This window comes from Astatotilapia calliptera, chromosome 8 (genome assembly GCF_964374335.1).
Source record: "Astatotilapia calliptera chromosome 8, fAstCal68.1, whole genome shotgun sequence".
NCBI classification, from domain to species: Eukaryota; Metazoa; Chordata; class Actinopteri; order Cichliformes; family Cichlidae; genus Astatotilapia; species Astatotilapia calliptera.
The window spans coordinates 21,823,346-21,842,934 of NC_137429.1; the positions used below are offsets into that span (position 1 = coordinate 21,823,346).

The 19,589-nt window shown below is 41.5% G+C and overlaps 3 protein-coding genes across 4 annotated transcripts; all 3 read right to left on the reverse strand.

The window, feature by feature from the left end:
- Positions 1-568: 568 nt before the first annotated feature.
- Positions 569-11,399, reverse strand: gspt1 (G1 to S phase transition 1). 2 transcript variants are annotated; one of them, XM_026177128.2, is made up of 14 exons: positions 10,977-11,399; positions 10,673-10,717; positions 9,082-9,354; positions 8,968-9,001; positions 8,684-8,761; positions 8,408-8,588; positions 8,135-8,289; positions 7,763-7,903; positions 4,887-4,980; positions 3,383-3,463; positions 3,064-3,237; positions 1,675-1,764; positions 1,411-1,579; positions 569-1,317 (listed from the first exon to the last, which is right to left on the reverse strand). In XM_026177128.2, the coding sequence occupies exons 1-14, from the start codon at positions 11,170-11,172 to the stop codon at positions 1,265-1,267; spliced, it is 1,764 nt and encodes a 587-aa protein (XP_026032913.1). In that variant the 5' UTR covers positions 11,173-11,399; the 3' UTR covers positions 569-1,264. The 2 variants fall into 2 exon arrangements, with proteins under 2 accessions (XP_026032913.1, XP_026032914.1); XM_026177129.2 differs by lacking the exon at positions 10,673-10,717 and having other exon boundaries at positions 10,977-11,379.
- A 90-nt stretch (positions 11,400-11,489) lies between these two features.
- Positions 11,490-16,319, reverse strand: dmc1 (DNA meiotic recombinase 1). Its single transcript, XM_026177132.2, has 13 exons — positions 16,115-16,319; positions 15,786-15,830; positions 15,546-15,692; positions 15,345-15,427; positions 13,887-13,939; positions 13,739-13,780; positions 13,590-13,662; positions 13,383-13,474; positions 13,236-13,309; positions 12,981-13,095; positions 12,185-12,245; positions 11,964-12,080; positions 11,490-11,790 (listed from the first exon to the last, which is right to left on the reverse strand). Exons 1-13 carry the CDS (start codon positions 16,169-16,171, stop codon positions 11,721-11,723), a joined length of 1,029 nt encoding a protein of 342 aa, XP_026032917.1. The 5' UTR covers positions 16,172-16,319; the 3' UTR covers positions 11,490-11,720.
- Positions 16,320-16,962: 643 nt separating this feature from the next.
- tomm22 (translocase of outer mitochondrial membrane 22 homolog (yeast)) lies at positions 16,963-19,292 on the reverse strand. The gene is made up of 4 exons (XM_026177625.2): positions 19,011-19,292; positions 18,569-18,687; positions 18,065-18,182; positions 16,963-17,957 (listed from the first exon to the last, which is right to left on the reverse strand). Exons 1-4 carry the CDS (start codon positions 19,098-19,100, stop codon positions 17,883-17,885), a joined length of 402 nt encoding a protein of 133 aa, XP_026033410.1. The 5' UTR covers positions 19,101-19,292; the 3' UTR covers positions 16,963-17,882.
- Positions 19,293-19,589: the final 297 nt, after the last annotated feature.

The following is a 19,589-nucleotide window of genomic DNA, read 5'->3' on the forward strand; positions in this document are numbered from 1 at the left end:
TATAATATAAATAAAAGCATAAAATATAACAGTAAAATGCAGCACTGTGGCAAATAAGAGATTAGTGCAGAGCAAATCGTTAATCACGTGATTTAGCCAGGTTTTTTTTAAAAAGTCACTTTCCTCACTTGCAAAACTCTGACGTTAAGCTCAACATAGCTCGTTAAGACATTAATCTGGCTTCGTAATATACCTCAGATCTCACTACCACCTGATAAACTTTCCCTTTCTGTTGCTGCTACCATTACTTCACTCTTCTCCACCCTGATATCTTTTTCTCACCTTGAACCCGTCCACCTCCCTGCCCTCACACCTGTCCTGCATCTCTGCCACTTCAGACTTCCTTAATCTACCCTCAAACACTCTGCATAGAACATTTACATATTAAAAACCTAAATTAAAAGTGCATCAAACAGATTTGTAAGGTCATGGGTCTTTTACTGTTAGACATTTGTTATTTGGTTAAATAAGGAACAAATCTAAAAGAAATGTGGTGTATGAGTGCAGTCGTTTAACCTGACAATACATCCCTGCTGTAAACCTGTGGTACAAATCAGACAAATACACCTTTCAGTTACAGCTTGATCTTTTATTTTCCATTTCGATTATGTAACAGCTGTGTGGGTCTGTCCGTGTGAGTGTGTTTACCCTTGGTTCATCAGAGTAGTATGTGAGCTCAGTCCAATTAAACCATCTCATGTGGAGAGAGACCAAACTAAAGACTCTGGCACAGCAATCCTTAAAATCAAATAAAAATGTCCTCTCTGGACTCTAAATCCTGCTCTTGAGATGGGAGAAGCACTTAGCAAATGATAATTATAGACTAACTCTGCTCTTTTTGCAGGATATGAAATCATTCTGGACTTTATTTGTTTTTGTTGTTTTTTTTCCTTCCCCAAACTCAACAACACTGCATCCATCTCCATTCAAAAAACAAATGGCGCGGCCAGCAGACCGTACGGTCAGGCCTGGGAGTACAGAAAGGGGCGGGGCATGTAGCTACATTAGTGGCATAGCTGAGCTCTCAATATGAGAAAGCTGACACACTGGACTTGGTCTCTCATTTCATATGGTTCATCATAAAAACTGATTCAGTCATGTTTTCTTCATTTGACATGATTTTATTCTTCCCTCCTTTTTTGTCGTTGTTCGTCTCTTCAGCATAGTTGTGTGTAAAGAGAGAGTAGCTGTTTGGGTCGGCTCTAGCAGCATTTCTCCTCTGGGAACGAGTGGAAGAACTCCATGCATGCTGCCATTGTTGCATTTAGTCCTTTTCTGGCACCAGCTTCAGCACTTTGCCAATGGCGATTGTTTTGCCTAATAGTATCAAGAGAATTGAGGGACAAAAGGGCGATTCAAAGATGCCTGAAAACAAATCCAGCTAACTTCAAGCCTGCACGGTGTCCTTACCTTCGTCTCTCAGTGTGAATCGCCCCATCTGAGGGAAGTCTTTGAAGGTCTCTAAGCAGATGACTCCTGCTGCCCGGAGCCTGGCGATACAAACCTGGTCCTGCTTCACAAAGCGTGGTCGTGTTTTGCTTTTCTCTCCCGTCTTCTTGTCCACCAGACAGATTAAGGCCTGTGGTGAGAATTGCACAAGTTTAGCACGAGTAATCAAATAATTAAAGAATGAAATAACCAAATAACTAATATGTAAGCCCAACAGTAACTTACTGTAATTTGCACTTCTTCGATGCAGGTGTGGATGTGAAGGACTGCATTGTAACCAGGACAAATGATGGATTTGTGCTCGATGATGACGATCTAAAAAAAACCCAAAAGAACATTTCAGAGGACTTGAAAACCAGATTGTGTCTTTAGATACTTTGCTGTTAGTAGCCTGTTACAAAAGCACATCATTTGTTTTAATTTCTTGAATATAAGAAAAATAAAGAGTAAAAAACTGAAAAAAAGGCAGTCAACATCCAAAGAGCAGCGTTGATGTCCTTCAAGAAGCCTAGAGAACTATTCCTGAAGATTACTTTAAGAAATTATAAGAAAATTTGCCTTCTTCTGACTCTTTTTTTTTGCCTTATATGCTGTATTTTCCATGTGTGTTTGGAGATGTTTCAATACATACAGTACAGGAAAAGCTGACAAAAGATTCTGCCCGAGAATCCCAGCTGTGCATGAAAACAGCCAAGGAATGACACAATCAACAACAAGCAGGCTTCGCAGTATTCCCAGTGTTTGTTATCTTAACTTCAACCGAGCCACGGGGGGGTCCCAAGCCCGGATCAAATGCATCTTTGATCTTTTCCAGATCAAAAATGCAGATAATCAACAACTAAAAGTGAGACCCGAGTCTCACTAGAGACTACTAAATGGGAAAATCATTTTTTGCATGTTAACAATCTCTTGAAGCTTTGAAATTTTAGGAAACATTTGGTAAAAAAATGAACGTTTTGGACTACAGGTGGGTTTTTGCATGCTGCGTCACATATTCTCTTATAATACCAGAAAAGATCCTTTGAACCTTGTGACCCCTTAATATAAAGCGGTGTGTATACTACGATGTTTAAATGGATGTCTTGCCTAAGCTTATTTTCAGACCTGAAGGTAAGCATTTCACAAAGAAAAGTACAGATTATCAACACATAAGTAACTATTTGTCTGGCAAAAGTCTTACTTTATAAGCCTGTGTCTGCTCAACTTGTCCAAAGCAAGCTCCATCAGACAACTCTGCAATTAACACAGGCTTGAAAAATGTGTCTCCAAAGCTCTTATGGAGAAATGCCTCATCTTTGATAATTACTTCTGCTGGTCTGTGTAGACCTGCTGTGAACACATGATCATCAACCAGAGTGGCGACTGCTTTCTAACATAGCCAACCTGCAAAAGGATGCATTTAGTTTTGTTTTTAATATGAGACACAGCAGAGACACGGGAGCGGATTCATTACAGGAGCCTGTGGTGAGGAGTTTATTTGCTGGCATTAAATTAAATAAATGGCATCACCTGTGGTTACCTCACCCCCTTTCATCCCCCCAACTTCTCCCCACAGTTAACGACTGTCAAAGTCAGGAGTTAGAAGCCAGCATGCAGTAATTATCCAGTCTTTACCTGCGCATCAAAGGTGCGCCCAGAGTGGCAGAGGTTGTCGGGGCTGCAGAGGATAAAACCAGGAAGGATCTCTTCCTCCTCTATGCCCTTCAGCCGCAACTTCAGGTTCTCCCCAGGACTTGCGTCGTCCGTCTCCACATCGTCACTCAGCAGGCTCAAAACCTCCACCGTGTGCTGCAACACACACATGCATACAGCTACACGTGAAGTGAGGAAAGACTATTTCTGCATTGATGCAGAAATATATATGACTGGCAATGAAAATGAAACTGAGTATTTGTGGTTACAGGATCCTCTTTCAATCAAGAAGAGGACTCACCCTGTTTGGCATCATGACCAGCTGCTGGGCTTTACTAATGGATCCAGATTCCAGCTTTCCAAGGATAACAGTACCCATATCCTACAAACAAGGAAACCCACAGTTAGAGGCAATATTCAAGTAAATGCACTATACTTTGCTAACCGCTAATACACCCATGTGTCCAAATAACATCTGCCATATAGATAATTTTACACTGGTGGAATGTCATATCAAATATGGTCAAAGTTTCTTTGCTGTTTGCAAATAATCCCTGTGAGCACAGAAGCTCCGCCCCCCTTCTGTCCAAATCTCCTGTTTACGAGGAGCAGCCAATCACAGGAAAGTTGGCTTAAAGGGAAGGTGGGTGAACTGAAGGAATGCACCATAGCTCAGAACAAGATTATAATAAGGATTATCTTGAACTTTGAATCATGCAAAGCTACTCTAGTAGAGTCCAAAAATAAAAATATACAGTTCAAATATATAAGTTCACTTTAAACAGTCAGTAAATCCATTCTGACTGTGGTGGGTGTGGCTCAGGAGGTAGAGTGGAAGGTCAGAGGACTGTTTCTCCAGCGACTCAAGTCTGCATGTCAGACTATGGTTGGGGAAAGATACTGGGCCAGAGTTACCCCCGACACATGTGTGAGTGCAGGAATGTTAAACAAACCCTTAGGTACAAACAAAAGTGCTATATAAATGTGTAAGTGCCAGTCCATATCCCATTTACTTTAGTCTTAAATACTGCATTTCCTCATACTTTCAATAAGCACATAGTTCTAATGCAAGCCTTAGAAAAACATGGACTCTTGGAAGAAGCAGCTTGCTGTATAAGATATGATACTTTTCTTTTGGCAGTAAAAAAATGAAATAATGATCATGACTGTGAGCTTTCAGACACCACCAAAATAATGCACAGTGTTTTCTCCACAGCTGAAAGGTTGCTGTATCAAAGTCCTGGCAGTCTCGGTGACCATTAGTATGCAGCATCCAGTTGACTGAACCATAATCCCATTACTTCAGGAGAACATCAATTGAGGCTACTTAGTCATATAACTGCTACATAAGGCTCTTATGCAATCGCTGGGAGAGAAAGACAACAGGATAAAGACAGATGATGACATATGAAGAAAGGAAGAAGAGCCGATGGTCAATTTTTGTTTCAAAATAATTCAATTCCAACAACGCTTACAGTGTGTGATGAACTGCTTCCAACATCTAAACCAAGCTGAGCGCCAAGGAGCTCAATTATCTCAAAGAGGAATGGCTGTGCGGAGGCCACAGTGTGTGTGTGTGTGGCTCATTGTGTGACTGTCTGTGTGTTCTGGGAAAAAAACTCAAGAGGAAGCAAAATGACAAACTGACAAGAGAGCGAAAAAGGATTTTGGCAAAGTGAGCACGAACCAAAAGAAATTTTACACCCACTCATCCTCTGAGAGCGGAGCTGTGCAGAACACAAGCTGCCAATGGTTTTGGTTTTCTTCTTACAGGAAATGAGGATCAAAAGCTTCCAGTTGCTCACCTTGTATTTGTCTACGATAGGTAGTCTGACAGGCCCGTCGCTTGATCTGGTGAAGTTTGGCAAACTGTCCAGGTGGGCAATAAATGGCAAACCCCTGTTAGAAAAAGAAATAAGCAAAACAAAAGTAAACAGTAAAGGTTTTTATTGTAGTCAGCATTTGCTTCACACAAATCAATGCACAAAAAAAACAAACAACACTACAGAAAACAGAACAAATCTGTGCAGTCTTATTTCTCTATGACTTATGAGTTCTGTAAAGCAAAAAGTCAAAGAAACACCGCACACACTGGCTTCCTTCATTATAAATGCTGGAAATATTTAAATCAGCATGTGTAAACAAGCCTTACCTCCATCTTTTCATTATTACCCATCATTTATGCATACTGTTACAATTACAGATAGTCAAACACAGCCAAAGCTAGCATATAAATGTGACTTTAATGCTCCGGCTTCAGACCTTTTTTTCCACTTTTTTCCGATTTGCATATTATGAAGTGTGCATGTAGAAAGCAACACATTTGAAATGTTCCCCAATTTATCGCAGTTAACTGCCACGTTATCAAAAACACATTGCATCCAATTGCCAACTTGACCGCCCATTCAATGGCAAACTGATAGCAGACGTTTTATCGCCGTCTTGAAGCGCCAGTCTCTTTAAAGATGGCAGCTGAACACAGGTGGTTGCAAACCTGGTCCCTGTCTTTGAAGCAACCATTTCAAAGGCAACAACATCCCAGATTCACTGCACACTTTTGTAATAATGTTGTTTATGCTGCAGTGCCCAACCTCTGTAGAGGGCCAAATGGAGAAGAAATTTAAATGGAGAGGTTATGAAGCGCTAACGCAGCGTGCTTCAAAGAGTTCATTAACTCAAGGCCTAGGGTAAAATACATAAGTCTGATTTTAAACTACTTTGACAGATTACAACAGAGAACTGTGGAGTTTGAACTCAGCATAATAGATCACCTCCTTTAATTCAAACAAATTGTCTTTTTGGCCTCAGAATTTTGATCCTCTGATTCTCCCAAAGTCACCAGAGGCTGAAGGAGTGTGAGCTGAACACTACATATTGATTCTTTCTTCACACATAATTATCAACTTATGCAGCAAAGCAACTATCCTATCACCCCAGCTAAGCTTTAACATGGCCATTATGATCACTGTGTACTTCAGAATCACTGTTATTATTGTTATTTATAGATTATTATACTGTAAGAGATGATTAAGGCAGTGACCAGTTGGATGACGGGGACTAATTAGTATATTTATGTGCTTAAAGTCAGTAAGGTTGACACAGTGTTGTGGTTTTTTTGGTACTGACCCTTCTCTCTGGTGAGGTCTCACTTTATCTTATAAAGGTTCAAGCCTGGTGATGCCGTTCAGAGCACAATGACCTAACTGTGTTCTGTTTGTCTTGTGTTCTCGCGCTGTGAAGGCTTTCAAGGGCAGCCTGTCTGCTTGTTGACAGTGCAGGACGTCACCATGTGTCTTTACATCCAGAGGGGTATAATGAAAACTCTCTACTCTACACAGTAATATAATAATATAACCTGAAGTGTTGACACAACACCTAGTGCCCCTCTAGTTGTTGCTCATCATAATCATTCATATGGTCAGCACCATAATTACAAAGAATCAAAGAATCCTCCTCACTCGACGGCTCATTTATTCATTTTTTTAATTCACTCACATATTTAAATTACCGTATTTCCCGGACTACAAAGCGCACCTGAATATTAGCCGCACAAGCTAAAATCAGGGGAAAATCCTGTTTTGCACATACATTAGCCGCACCTGACTAAAAGCCGCAGGTGTTTCAATGTTGACTTATCATATGTAAGAGAATATGCACAAAGCGAATTGTCAGGAAAGAGATGGCTGTTTGGAGACACATCTCTTTTATTAATATTTTGAAAAACAAGTTATGGGTACATATTTGCACAACTTTTTAGGTATATGTACAAGTAGCGGTAATTACAAGTACGAAACATGTGCTGTGCTTCAAAAACGAGTAACAAATGTAGTACATAACAATAACCTACACACCAGAAAAATAGATTCAGACTACCTTTTAGGCTCAGGTGGATGGATGGATGTTTTCACACTTTTCCACGCTGTCAGATTCCACCGGTGGAGTTGAGCATAACTTGCTTTTCGCAAGTTTATTGCCGCACATCATCCACGACTCCCGCTGAACGTGTAGCGCTACTTTGAAGTTTGTTTTTCGAGCTACTTGTACGGCACTATGTTGCCTGGCGGATGGACATGTGACCAACATACCACTCTTGAACCCCGATACTGTGTGTCTGATCACATGCCCTTCCGCCAGGCAACGTAGTGCCGTACAACAGCGGAACAAACAAAACAAATCGTCTTACGATATGACAAAAATCAGGGACAATCCATAGAAAAGCCGCACCTGACTAAAAGCCGCAGGGTTCAAAGCTTGTGGAAAAAGTAGCGGCTTATAGCCCGACAATTACGGTAGTACCCTTAACTTTATTTTTTCTTAAAAAGCCACGTGTTTAAATATTCATTCTTTCTTTCTTCCCCTTTTATCACTCCAAACATAACATTTATTCACAGGCTTTGTGTCAGCTACTAATCTGCATAGCTGTGTAATCTATCCCTTTGTTGTCTTTCTCTTTGATTTGTCTTCCTGCAAAGCACTTAGCGTGCATTTTAAATAAACTCTCGCACGCAAATAATAGGCCGAGCCGGGCACTCATCATTTTGTACTCGTCATAGAGCAGGAAATACAGACTGCAAGAACTATATTTGAATTCGCTGAAATATAAATAAGCGTGACATACTCAGAAAGAGCTCACGCGTTCAACGCCTGATGACTTCAGGGGCCGTTCAGAGAGCTGACTTACGTGTACCAGGGGCATTCGGATACAGGGTCCTTGAGGTTGGCACCTGTGAGTCCAGAGCAAGGCATAAAGTGGATGTCCTTCTTAGGGTTGAAGCCCACCTTCTTTAGAAATGGCACCAGCTTCTCCTTACACTCCTCATACCTGCGAGAAGAAAACAAAAAAATTATTAAAATATTTCTTAACATTGTGTTTGACATAAATATCACACTGGAATCATTAATGAACAAATAAAACAAATAAAATCAGTCACTTAACCACATTTTAAATGCCAAAATTAATACTAACACTTTCCTGGAGATACTGCATGTTTTTCTTTTTTAAATAAAGTCCGAAATAAACATTAAAATTCCCAAATTATCCATTTTAAATCACCTTTCTAGGCTCCAGTTGACAGTGGGGTCATCCATCTTGTTGATGAGGACAATGAGATGTTTAACTCCTGCCGTTTTAGCCAGCATGGCATGCTCCCGCGTCTGCCCACCCTTTTCGAATCCCGTCTCAAACTCGCCCTTTCTTGCCGAAATCACCTGGCAAAAACCAATAAGGCAAGAGAGAAATATTTAGAGAGCGCCTTTTATATTAAATCAACCCGTGAAAGAACCGGGTGATATGTTTCTGAGGTTCAGGGATAAAGATCTGTCTCACCAGGACTGCTAGGTCAGCTTGTGACGCCCCACCGATCATGTTGGGGACAAAGCTCTTGTGTCCGGGGGCATCGAGGATGGTGAAGTGTTTTTTCTCCGTCTCGAAGTAAGCTCTTCCAACCTCGACCGTCTTCCCTTTGTCTCTCTCCTCCTGATTTGTATCCAGAGCCCACGACAGGTACCTGCAACAACCGCGCTCGTGCATTCATTTATGTTTTACAAAAAGGTGCGTACGGCACAAAGAAGGTAAATGCCGTCAAAACACGACGCCCCTCACCATGTCTCCCTGTTTTTTTCTTTCGCTTCTCTTTCATATTTCTCCAGGGTTCGTTTGTCCACCATTCCAGTTAAGTACCTTTCAATGAGGGCACAAAGGGAGGAAACGTTAACAAAACGTGCAGCCCAGCGCACGTCCGAGACAGCCACAGGCTTCGGCTGTTGTAACAGATGATTCAACTCTGTGTTTTTATTCTCCTGTATCGCTAGTTGAGCTAAAAACAACTCCATAAAGAAACGAATCAAAAACAACACAAAACATTTAAAAATAAATGGATCACTCACATGATCTGTCCTCCGATCGTCGATTTCCCGGCATCTGGCAAGTACAACCAATTTTTTAGTGAACATAACTTTGCATAAACAGCCTTAGATGAAACACAACCGAATGCAACGCACCAACATGACCAATGAAGACCACGTTAACGTGTTCTTTCTTAGGAGCGTCTGGTGGCGCCGGAGCCACTTTGGGCAGGGGCATCTCCTCCTCTTCCTCCTCCATCATCTCCTCGTCCTCTTTCCCTGCTGCGCCTCCCTCCTCCGCGCAGGTCTCCCCAGACCCCAGATCCTCCTGTCCGCCACCTCCTTCGTCTCCCCCGGGCTCCTCCTTCTGCTCCCACGTCTCTTCCTCTGTGGGCATGTCTGCCTCTGTGCTTCCATTCTCCACTGGAGCTGGAAGCACACATTTTGCACATTTCTAGTTATCTAACTCCGCTGTAATAACCGGCATCGCACCGACAACTTGGGGGCTGCTTTTCATTTGCTGGGAGGAACTTTAAAGACGCTGTATGATAGGAATAAAATCAAAAGTGACAACTGACTTATTGCAGATCCTGGGCTTCAGTCAAGCTGATGTACATCTTGCCAGATCTTTTAGCAAACTTAAATCTTTTCAAGCACATTTGCACAAAGATTTCAATCAAACAACTTAAAAGACAGGCCTCACCTCCATTTATCTACATCTCCTGCATAGTCTATTGCTTTAATTCAGCATGCTTTGTAATATGTGCTGCAGGACTTTCTAAATAACCTAAAAAGCACCCTATTGCTACATATCCGTGGTCTGCCCACTTTATAAAGACAAAATCAATGCAATGTTCTGCAACGCAAGTGCGTCAAAAATAAATAAATCAGGAGCAAGAGGACGCTGAAAATGTGCTGTGCCTTGCAGAAGAAGAAGCATCTTCCCTTGGCAACACACAAATAAGCCTCCAGTTTCCGTCACTATGAAATTATGCGGCCCAGCAGTTGAGTACAATGTCTATTTTCTTCTCCACGCCCTTCATTTATAATCAGCTGACTTTGTAGGCAGTCTCGTCAAGCTGTACTTATATTTTGAGACATGTTCGGGGACATCTGAAGGAACAAATGTTGCAGCAACCATCTCCATGAATGTGTCTGCAGGCAATGGGACTAAGGGAGGTGACTGCAGAGCTCGCTCACTTATCTGTCCTTATGTACACTACACGGTCATCTGGTTTTGTGTCCCTGCCTCAGCCACTCTTTGAAAAGCAAAAATGAGTTCCCCATAACTCAAGCAGAGGTGTATGACATCCGGGCAAAAGGCCAAATATGAGGGAAATAAAGCCTCACCAGAACAAAGTTAATATGTTCCTGGTGTAACCAAACACAGTGCACTGACACAGAGCAGGCCGGGGCCTTGGACGGGCAGCTCTTGACACATACGAATCACGGCATGTGCCAGTAGGAGATCTATTTTGGGCAGGAGCGAGTGAGGTTGCACCACATTCTACCTAGGCCCATGCACGTGGGTTTCTACCAATGACAGAAAACCAAATATGGCTCAGTAACTACTTACAAGTAGTGAGCATCCAAGCTTTAAAAACTGCATGAGGTCTGGTGTGATACTTATAACGTGGATGTTAAATCTTGCACACCTGAGCCTGTATCTACCCCCTGAAGCCTGAGCTAGAGCTGTAACTTAACCAAGTGAACATGCAGTGCACTGGAGTACACTGTGGATGCGTACCGACTGTTTCTGACACCTCCATACTGGCAGCTGGATCAGGGGTACCTTAAAGATAAGAAAACAAAAAATACTTTCGTAACTACTCATTAGAAAAGATTGCCCGCGGCTCACATATTCGTTACTACTACGTCATGAATCAGCTATTGCACCACAGCCGCACTTGTGCCGACTTGTTGATGAGTTAGAGGGTATGCTGTGCTGTTCAGCACAGCGAGTTACACACAGGAAGGCTAACTTAGCTGGACTAGCAAGCAAGCTAGCAAGTTAAGCTAACTTCCAGCCAGCTGTCTGGAATTTAACCTACCATCTGAAGCCGGCATTTCCACAGCGCTGGCTTGAAGGAAGCTTGGTACAAACACCGGGGCGTTAACGTTGGGGACAAACGGCTTGGCGTTGACGTTAAGGGCGGCGAAGGCGGTTGGGAGTCCCGCCGCGGCAGCAGGGGCCTCGGCATCCTCTTCCAGCTCCCACGAATCCGGGGCTGTGTCTCTCGTGTCCATCGCTGCTTTTTCCAGAGTTGACAGGCTTCCCACCACCGGGCAAGGCGAATGATTTTTGTGGTTCCGTTTATACGGGTTTAGTTGCTGGTGTGTTTTAGACTCTTAGCAGCACGCTCGGTGAAGTTCCCATTGCTTTGTTAAGCCTTGCCTTGACAAGCATATGGATCCCGTAGCTGACGAGAAGTGGTGCACGGCAGCTGCACGTCCCTCGCACACCGCCAGAGGGCAGCACCGGACACCTGCAAACCCGCTAAGTCTACAGTCAGTCTTGCAGCCCCCCCCCCCCCCCCCATGAAACCCAAGTATGAAACATCAGAAAAGGGATTTTTATTCTTTATTAATTTCATAACAATCTCTCAAACAGAAACAACACCACCACCAAATAGTACAATACTATATGTCAGACTTTAATCTTTAACAAATTACACAAGGTTAATGAAGCTATTAATAAATAAATAAATAATATAACTAACAAGTTGACGGGTTAGCAAGGAACAGTGTTAACATGCAAGTCTCATCTTTTCCTTTTATTATACTTCAATTATACTTCAATCTTTGGCATCAGTAACTCCTCCAGCAGAGATGGCAAAGGTTGCCTCATTCTCAGGCATATCAGGACTGGAAGCAAACACGAAGAGACAGATGAGTGTAGAACATTTATCTAAGACTTTTCACGCTTTGCTCACGTTCACATCTTTGTCACTACAGTGTCATATCATGTCTTATACTTGATCCAAGTCATTAATAATTAAACTGATCACTATGAAAATTGCCCTTGAACTGCTAAATACCTGTCAAATATCTTGGCGATTCTCATCTCCCCACGCCCCTTCCTCAAGCTGATGCGTGTGGTGGAAGCGTGGGCCAGGATGTGCCCACCAATTGGCTTCTTGGGATCAGCTTGAAACCTGAAATGGGTGAGAAACTTAAGAACATCTCAGCAGTGTTTCACACGGCGTTTTTATCAGAAAACCTCCTATTTGTAAGCATGAGGGAATCTGCGCTATCTTACGTCATTCCGGCTCCAGGATCAGCTGTCATTTGGTTGGTAATAAACACAGCTACGTTGTACTCTGACGAAAACATAGATCAGAGTCAGTGAAGTTTGAACGCAAGCATCGGTTTAAGAATCGCAATCACCCACAGAGATAGTTGAAGGTTTGTAAATAGTTGCTGTCTCATGAATGCAAACAGACTGCAATCAGTCTGAATGAGGCATTGTCAATGAACACAGACTCAGCTGGTTGTATTCTAGTTACATTCTTATAGACCAAGAAAGCTGCTGAGCTCAAAAGTGAAAGATCAATGTAATATTCTCTTAAGCAGCTCATGAGTTGTTAAGCGTGCATCATGGGGTGCCTGGTGACTCCCACCTCTAGGACCTAGCTTCCAGGTTGGAAAAACGAAGCCAAAGTGGAAGTGCTTTAAACCTACAGTCTATATAAGGTCACCAGATGGTGAGAGTTGTAGGTGCAAAAAAACTTCTGGTCCTCATCTGTCAAAATGGAAGATTTTTTGTGGTTAAGGAGTTACAAATCACAAGTCATTGGCCCAATTAGCGCACTGTTTCACAGTCAGTTCACAGTCAGTGGAAACACTCATCTCAAAGCTTTAAAAACATTCTGTCTCCATGTTGATGATTGTTTATCCGACATTCCTTATACATAAAGGTTACTATATGAGGAAAATGATCAGGGTGCTATTTCCAGTCAACCACCAGCAACTTCTGTTTCCAACAGTTCGTGTAAAAGATAAGGTGTTAATGGCATAAATATTTACACACAAAAACCGAGAATCCTGATTCAGACCTTCAGAGATTTTCTGCAGCCTTGAAAGCATCTGGGCCAGTTTCTGCTGCCGCTCAGCGAGCTCCCCTCTGCCAGAGAAGTCCACTCTGAACAGAGCCATGATGGAGTCGATAATCTACCAACGACGAGCACACAAGCAGAGTGAAAGGCCAGAGAAACAGGGAAACCCGGTTTCTAGGTGTTGTTCTCCACCTTGATTAGATTTACAGAGTTGATGACTAAAACCAATATCAGAAGAAAAGTTCTCTTGCTTACCAACAGCTTGAACACGCCTCCTTCTTCATGAAATTTGGCTGCTACAAAGTCCAACAGCTCCATCTGGTGTTCACCTGCAGAGTTTTCAGTTCTTTATAAAATGCTCTAAAAAAGTCAGTCTAAATCAACTGTAATGCATGTTCGTACTAGTGTAGGCTCGGGCGTAAAGCACGTTGTCCAGCACGGCATCATGGTCCACGTTAAACCTGTCAGCGATGTCTCTCAGTCTGTCCGGGCGACTCAAATCAGACAAGTACAAGTCAAGGAAAATAGGAGGCAGATTACCATCAGCGTTACATGGCAGCGTTTCAGCTGACGATATATATATTTGTGCCGTGCTCATTCCAAGGATACAAGGTGTTCTCCGTGTCAATGAAGATTACTTTTCCGCCCGAGTATCCATCCTCGCCCGGCAACTGAGCAGTGACTGAATGACAAAGAACGCGTTTTAAACTACTCTGTATCAGGAAGCTAAAAACCAACAAAAAAGATTCTTTACTCACCACAGAGCGTGTGAGACAGCTGGGTTTTTCCTGTGCGAAACTCTAGAAGAAGACATACTGAGAGTAAATTCATGAATTTGAAATGTATTCATGAATTTAGATGAGAAAACATCAGAGAGGAACGCATTACAGGGGGGCGTCTGCTCACCTCCAAAGGCCTCTGTGATCGCCATACTCTCTACACCTCCACCCAGCAATTTACTGCAGAGACACAGTTCACATACATGTAAAATCATCGGTTTAATCAATACTAACGCTGCTGTTGATAAATCTCAAAAACCTCCTATATCCTCCATGTTACTGCCAATTTATCTATTAATATGCTAAAGCTATGAAGCAAAGAAGAAAGTCTAGTGTGATTACTGCGTGCACAAAGTTCAGTGAAAAATAACCCTGAGATTCACAACTGTGTGTATTTTATTGAACTACAAGCATTCTGAGCCAGTAGACGACCGCTCGCTACCTGTTATCTGCGTGAACTGCGGGGAAGTTGAAAAAAACAAACAAACAAAACTGGATAATTTATGACTGAAGGAACTGAAACAGTGCCTGAGGAGGAAGCCAGAAAGTGCACAGCTTTTAAAAAGAGTCAGCTGAGAAGGGACAATGGTTAATAACAAAAGGGAGGTGCTCTGAACACAGACCACACAAAAGGAAGAAGAGTGAGGATCTGAGGAGTGTCTGATCTGTCAGCTCAACAATGTCAATGACTTTTTTGTTTAAATAGCACAACTGATTATACTTAAACTCAGTCTGATGAACACGGGAGACAAAAACATAAAAACCTATGTAGGTTTTAAGGCAGTGAAAACAAAATAAAAGCTCAATTACAACAAAAGCTCAATTAAACTTTACAAAGAACACACATGCACCGCTAATTAATGTAACAAAAACATTTTGAGGGGTTTTTTTTAATGTCGGCACAGATGCATATGACCTCTGGTCAGCAGGCAGCTTGTTCCAAAGAACAGGACCACAGTAACCAAAGCAACCTCAGCACAGTGAGAGGTTTGACCGGGTTATAAACAATTAGTAAGTCAAAGACACATTGGAGGGGTCAAGCAACAGAGAGGCTTATGAACTAGCACTGAAAGCCAATGAAGTGACTTCAATAGTGGGGTCACATTTTCACATCTATAAGAACTGATTCGTCCTACTGATGACCTGGAGACTCCTGCAAATTGAGCGTTACAATAATTCAACCTGCTTGTTTGCTAACCTAAAAGCATGGATCAATTTCTCACCAATCTTAAGTTTTAATATTTTCTGAATATGATTATCAAATCTAAGATCATTCTCCAAAATAATTTCAAGGTTCCTGACTTGAGAAAGGGATGATAAATATGAGCAAATTTTCTGTCTCTGACTTTTTGGACTAATACCAAAAACAAAGACGTTTGTTTACATTTTTTGTGACCTTCTAGCCTTCATCCAAGTGGTGAGAATTTATGCATAAAGATAGTTTGAGGGAGTTCTTAATTAAGGTATGGACGAATTCAGGTGAGAAACTACTGATGAATGCTGGACTTGCGTGTAAAATGAAAATAGGGTACACAAGGTTTTGTCCACTGTTTGTGAATGAGGCCCAATATGAGGAAAACTTAACTCAAACTCTTGGCTCCCAGTTGTGACGTGGAACACCTGCTTCCTCCTTGCGCTGTATTCAAAAGCCGTCTGGAAACCGACATTCTACAACATAAAGAGAATCAACTATAACACAAATCGTCTTTTCAGTCACGTTTTGATCCCACTACAGACATAAACAGGACAGAGCAGATATTTAAGGATTCAAAAAGCAGTGTCTTACCAGCAATTTTCCAGCAGCTTCCTTGATTTTTTCCACTTTTGCTTCTGACAGGCCCTTGATGTTACACAGAGCTTTGCGGGTAGTCATCTGGATCCCCTTAACAGTGCAGATGCCCACTGACTTCAGCTTTTTGATGTCTGCCATGTTCTGTGATCACACGGCAGGAGGGTCAGATTGATGCTCACACACTCAAATTGCTTTTTGTTAGATGAGTGATTTTGAGCTCAGCTGTTTACTCACTATCCCATGTTTCTGCAGGAGATCAATGTCTTGGAAGAAAGACTCCTGTGAGGTTCAGAGGAAAAATCTATATGAGCTAACTGATCAAGAGTAAATATAACATTAAAAAGCCTGCAGATTATAGCTTTTCATAATGTTTTAATCTACTCTTCTGTATTATCTTTATACAATATTTGTAACCAAAATATAATATAGCTTAAACTTTAAGTTATTTAAACATTGTTTTTTTTTATCTTAAGGCAAATCTTCATTTAACATATTTTTTTCCTCTTTAAAGAGGGACACTATAGTATTAACACGCACTGAATAAAATAATACTCAAATCTTACCTCATCATCCTGGAAACTAGAATCATCTTCAACAACTTGATCCTCTGCAACTTTCATTTTAATGCAGAATGAGGTCAGAATTAAAGATGAAAGGTATTTTGATTACTCAGCTAAGATATTTAGCCAGTCTAAAATCAAGCTAACTCTTTGCTAACCATACACCGCTCTTTCAAGGCAAACAAACAAACAAAGAAAAACAGGTTAAACTACAAAACAAGACTGTCAGATTATCGTATGCTTATTAGCTATCGGACGCCAACTACAGTACGCTCATGGATGAAAAACAAATATAGTGTCTAAAGTTTAAAAGATAGCTTTTTTGTGTTCATGACAAAACTGGCCTTTTGTCACCGGCGGGAATTTCTGACTCTTCAGGTGCAAGCGGAAATTTCTATTTTGACCAGTTAAATGAACGTGACCAAACAATAGTTAGTATTAATGTTGCGTTTAAGTGTTCCCAATTACATCATCGGACGTTAAGGCTTTAAACAAATATCCCCATAAAATATCTGAAGGAGTTATGTCTCTCGAAATCTTTGGAACACATTCCTATCTTAATCCTTTGGAAACAACACGTGAATGCAGCATTGTCCTAAATACTACTTTCTAAACTTCTGAATTTCTAATCATTTGTATACAATAAAAACATTTTTCTATGACAATGGAACTTTTTATCTGAAGACAAGTTACTGATTGTCAGAATCAGTATTGTTAGATGGTTCTTACAAGCTAAAATATCTCATGTAAATAATAACCAATATCAAGACTTTATGATCAAAATGTGGTGAAATAAATACAGACTATGATGATTACAAAAATAAATGAATGACGATAATTTCAACGATACCTCTTGTTGATTATTTAATACATTTGACAAACACCTCAAAATATTTGATCTTACACACAAAAACAAGGTGAAAGTAGACACAAGGCTTTCTATTTGATTTGGTGTTTTAATTGTGGCAGTAATGTTGAACACAAAACAAAATCATGGGGTTGCTCAGTGGAGATTATAAAATACTGTCATATGAATGACAACAGAGGAAAACTAAATTACATTCAATTAAGACTGGACACATCAGCGTCATTTAACCAGGAGGACACGATAAAACCAATAACTGTGGAAAGTTCAAAGCGAGAGGCATTACACTCTGACATACTATACACATATGGTACACTGGTGATCTGAGACAAAGACGGAACCACAGCACGTGGTCAATGTAGACACCAATCTTATAATTTAATAAAACTTGTCACATATGATCAGATATTCTAACTTCATTCTTCACATGCAAGGGGAACCAATAAGCATATGAAGATGAACTGAACTACCAATGAGAGTACCATTCTTCTGACTACAAACACCGAGCTATACCACCGCTAACCTCCACACTTCTCTTTTCACTGTATCCAACTTCAACTGATATCCCCTATGAAGAAATTATTTATGCTGATATAAGTATTTAAAAAAAAAAAAAAAAGGAAAAAAAAGAACCCAAAAAAGAAAAATAACAGAAGCTGTGCTTCTGGAAATCAGTCTCTGCATGATCCTGGGAGTAAGGAGAGACAGCGAGAGGGAAGTGTTGGACACACATCACATCCTCCTCCACAATATTGCTGGAGTGAGCTGAACGCTGCTGACATACAGCCTCTGCCTTTTTTTCTTTAAACTTCAGGTCTTTGCTCTTCTCTCTTGTCTCTCCTTCCGAGTGACTCTGCTGCCTCTCCAACAGCAGATCTCAGGCTCCTGTCGGCCCTTCCTGCCCCCTCACATCTTGCCGGGTGCAGGAGGCATCATGCCCGGCATCCCACCGGACATTCCAGTGTTAGGTCCCAACAGGATCTAAAGGGGGAAGAATCGATTATTCAGGCTGCACACTGAAATTTCCCAGTAAATGCTTTTCCCCTGAACAACTACCAATTAACGCTCAAGTGCCCCATAACACTCACCTGTCTCTGCTGTTGTAGCTGCTGCTGCTCCAGCTGTAGTCTTTCTGTCTCAAACACAACAGGCAGCACCAGGATCATGAAGGAGGTAGTGCCGACCCAGAGCGCAGAGCGGGAAAAACTGTAACAGAACACCAACCTGATTAGTACCTGCAGTTTAAAATGTGTTATACGGTACCCTTTAGTTACTCTAATACTCCTTTTAGTTAGACTCTAATATGCAAAGACTGGAATAATATTAGTTCACCCCCAGACCCTGTAAGCTGTAGAAAATCCATGGATGGATATTGCATTTTGCTATATGTAAATCTGTGATTTGGTGTTTTTCCATTCTTTATAATGTTGTAGCATTTACCCAATGCATACTTGAACCAACAGATTTAAGTTAAGAGTTGACTTAATTGGCACGAGCAAAGAATTTGTACCTGTTATATCCTTTACTGTGGCCTCTTAACAAACACATTCGTGCAATTACTAATGAAAAGCAACAGACGGGGAGAGACATACCTGTAGAACTTTTTAATCAATGAGACTGAGCAGTGTGCAGACACCTCTGCAGCTGTGCGCATCGTTTCAGGAAACATCTCAGTCAGGCCCCACAATCTCTCCATCAGCGTCTCATCCAGCTTATGGACGACCACAAAAAGCAAACATTTGAGCCGTGCATTAGAAAATAAAGAAGCATCTCTAATGAGTAAGAACATACAGGAAAATTAGCTAACATCTAAGTGGGAACATGAAATACATTCGTGTACAGTGAAACTGGTTTTTAGCTTGCAGCATTGTTAGACAGACCGTATACCTCAGGTAGGTAGCTAGCTAGTTAGCTTTGGTGTTGCCCTATTTAGGCAGGGGAACTAACACAGCAAACAAAACAGTGCAACACACTGCTAAAGTCCCATTTTCATTCAATCTTTTTTCAAGAGCCCATGAATAATAAGGGAATTACATCTTCATCTTCGTCGTCGTCAATCTCGTCCTCTGGGGGCCGTACAGACACCGAACTCGTAGCGGGGGACAGTTCCTCGACTCCGGCCATTTTTTCCTTCCTGTTAAATCCGCGACTAAATCAGAACAATGAGAGTCACTGCGGCCAGAACAATGTGTTTCTGAGGTTTTACCTGCTGCTAAAGGTAAAGCTCGGAAGTGTGCTGACTGTCTGAGGTCACAGTAGGAAAACGTGAGACTCAGGGTCGGATGACGACAGGAGGTCAGGGGTCAATTTGTACGTGAAGAGAAACGTAGTGCGCCCCTTGCTGTATGGACTGTCTAATGGCAAGCTCGGGAGTATTACTGCCACTTGCAGGATCAGCCGCTTAGGTTAACTCTGTGAGGTCTAAGTCAAGTCTTTGGTAATCAGGGGACAATAAAAATAATTATTCTATGTGACTCGCATCAAAAATTAAAAATTTCCAACAATAAATATTTCTTTCATTTCTCCAAAGCACAGGGTTAAGGTGTTGGCTATGGGTGGGGTTATCGATCAATGATGGCAAAGACCTCATTAGGTTATCCTTGTGTTCAGGGG

Coding starts and splice junctions, on each gene's coding strand:
- gspt1 (XM_026177128.2), bottom strand. CDS start 11,172: ATGGACACGAGAGACACAGCCCCGGATTCGTGGGAGCTGGAAGAGGAT. Junction 8,290..8,407: donor AAGCTGACCTAGCAGTCCTG/GTGAGACAGATC, acceptor GGTTTTTGCCAG/GTGATTTCGGCAAGAAAGGG. Junction 3,238..3,382: donor TGGTCATGATGCCAAACAGG/GTGAGTCCTCTT, acceptor TGTGTGTTGCAG/CACACGGTGGAGGTTTTGAG.
- dmc1 (XM_026177132.2), bottom strand. CDS start 16,171: ATGAAAGTTGCAGAGGATCAAGTTGTTGAAGATGATTCTAGTTTCCAG. Junction 13,096..13,235: donor GAGGCGTGTTCAAGCTGTTG/GTAAGCAAGAGA, acceptor CGTCGTTGGTAG/ATTATCGACTCCATCATGGC. Junction 12,246..12,980: donor GCTGCAGAAAATCTCTGAAG/GTCTGAATCAGG, acceptor TGTTTTCGTCAG/AGTACAACGTAGCTGTGTTT.
- tomm22 (XM_026177625.2), bottom strand. CDS start 19,100: ATGGCCGGAGTCGAGGAACTGTCCCCCGCTACGAGTTCGGTGTCTGTA. Junction 18,688..19,010: donor ACGACGACGAAGATGAAGAT/GTAATTCCCTTA, acceptor GTCGTCCATAAG/CTGGATGAGACGCTGATGGA. Junction 18,183..18,568: donor TTGATTAAAAAGTTCTACAG/GTATGTCTCTCC, acceptor GTTCTGTTACAG/TTTTTCCCGCTCTGCGCTCT.